At 64.3% G+C, this 412-nt stretch overlaps 1 protein-coding gene across 1 annotated transcript; it reads right to left on the reverse strand.

The window, feature by feature from the left end:
* Position 1: 1 nt before the first annotated feature.
* On the reverse strand, positions 2–145 carry LDBPK_360010 (phosphoglycan beta 1,3 galactosyltransferase 4; the record flags this gene model as incomplete). The annotated part of the gene is made up of 1 exon (XM_003865070.1): positions 2–145. A coding segment is annotated over one exon (144 nt), but the record flags the coding sequence as incomplete, so codon positions are not given.
* Positions 146–412: the final 267 nt, after the last annotated feature.

Below are 412 nucleotides of genomic sequence, written 5' to 3' on the forward strand. Positions count from 1 at the left end.
GTGAGCGCGAGTGACAGCCCTGTCCGCTCTCCGCAGCGCTGCTCAGCCCGCAGTGCTTCTGAGGGGAGGAAAGCAGCTGAAGAGGGTCGGCGCGGTGCGTGTCCCTGGGAGCCCACGCCGGTGGCGCATTGTTCTCCTCTCGCATGAGGGTGTACTTCGCGTGCAGTGAGGTGGTGGGGGAAGGAGTGCCTAAGGTGTGCAGGTGGGTGGTAAAGTGGCACGAGCACACTCTTGGCCGCGTACAGCGAAACAGCAGGACCACGGACAGAGACGCAGGTGGATCGAGGGCGGCCGAAGAGGATTGCACGGCAACACAGGGCAGCGGTGAAGAAGAGTTGTGAGCGCGTCGGTGCGACTGCAAAGGGCGCGCGAGTCAGCGGACCTGTGTCGCCCTCCACTTGCATGTGCCTGT

Source organism: Leishmania donovani, chromosome 36 (genome assembly GCF_000227135.1).
Source record: "Leishmania donovani BPK282A1 complete genome, chromosome 36".
Classification (NCBI taxonomy): domain Eukaryota; phylum Euglenozoa; class Kinetoplastea; order Trypanosomatida; family Trypanosomatidae; genus Leishmania; species Leishmania donovani.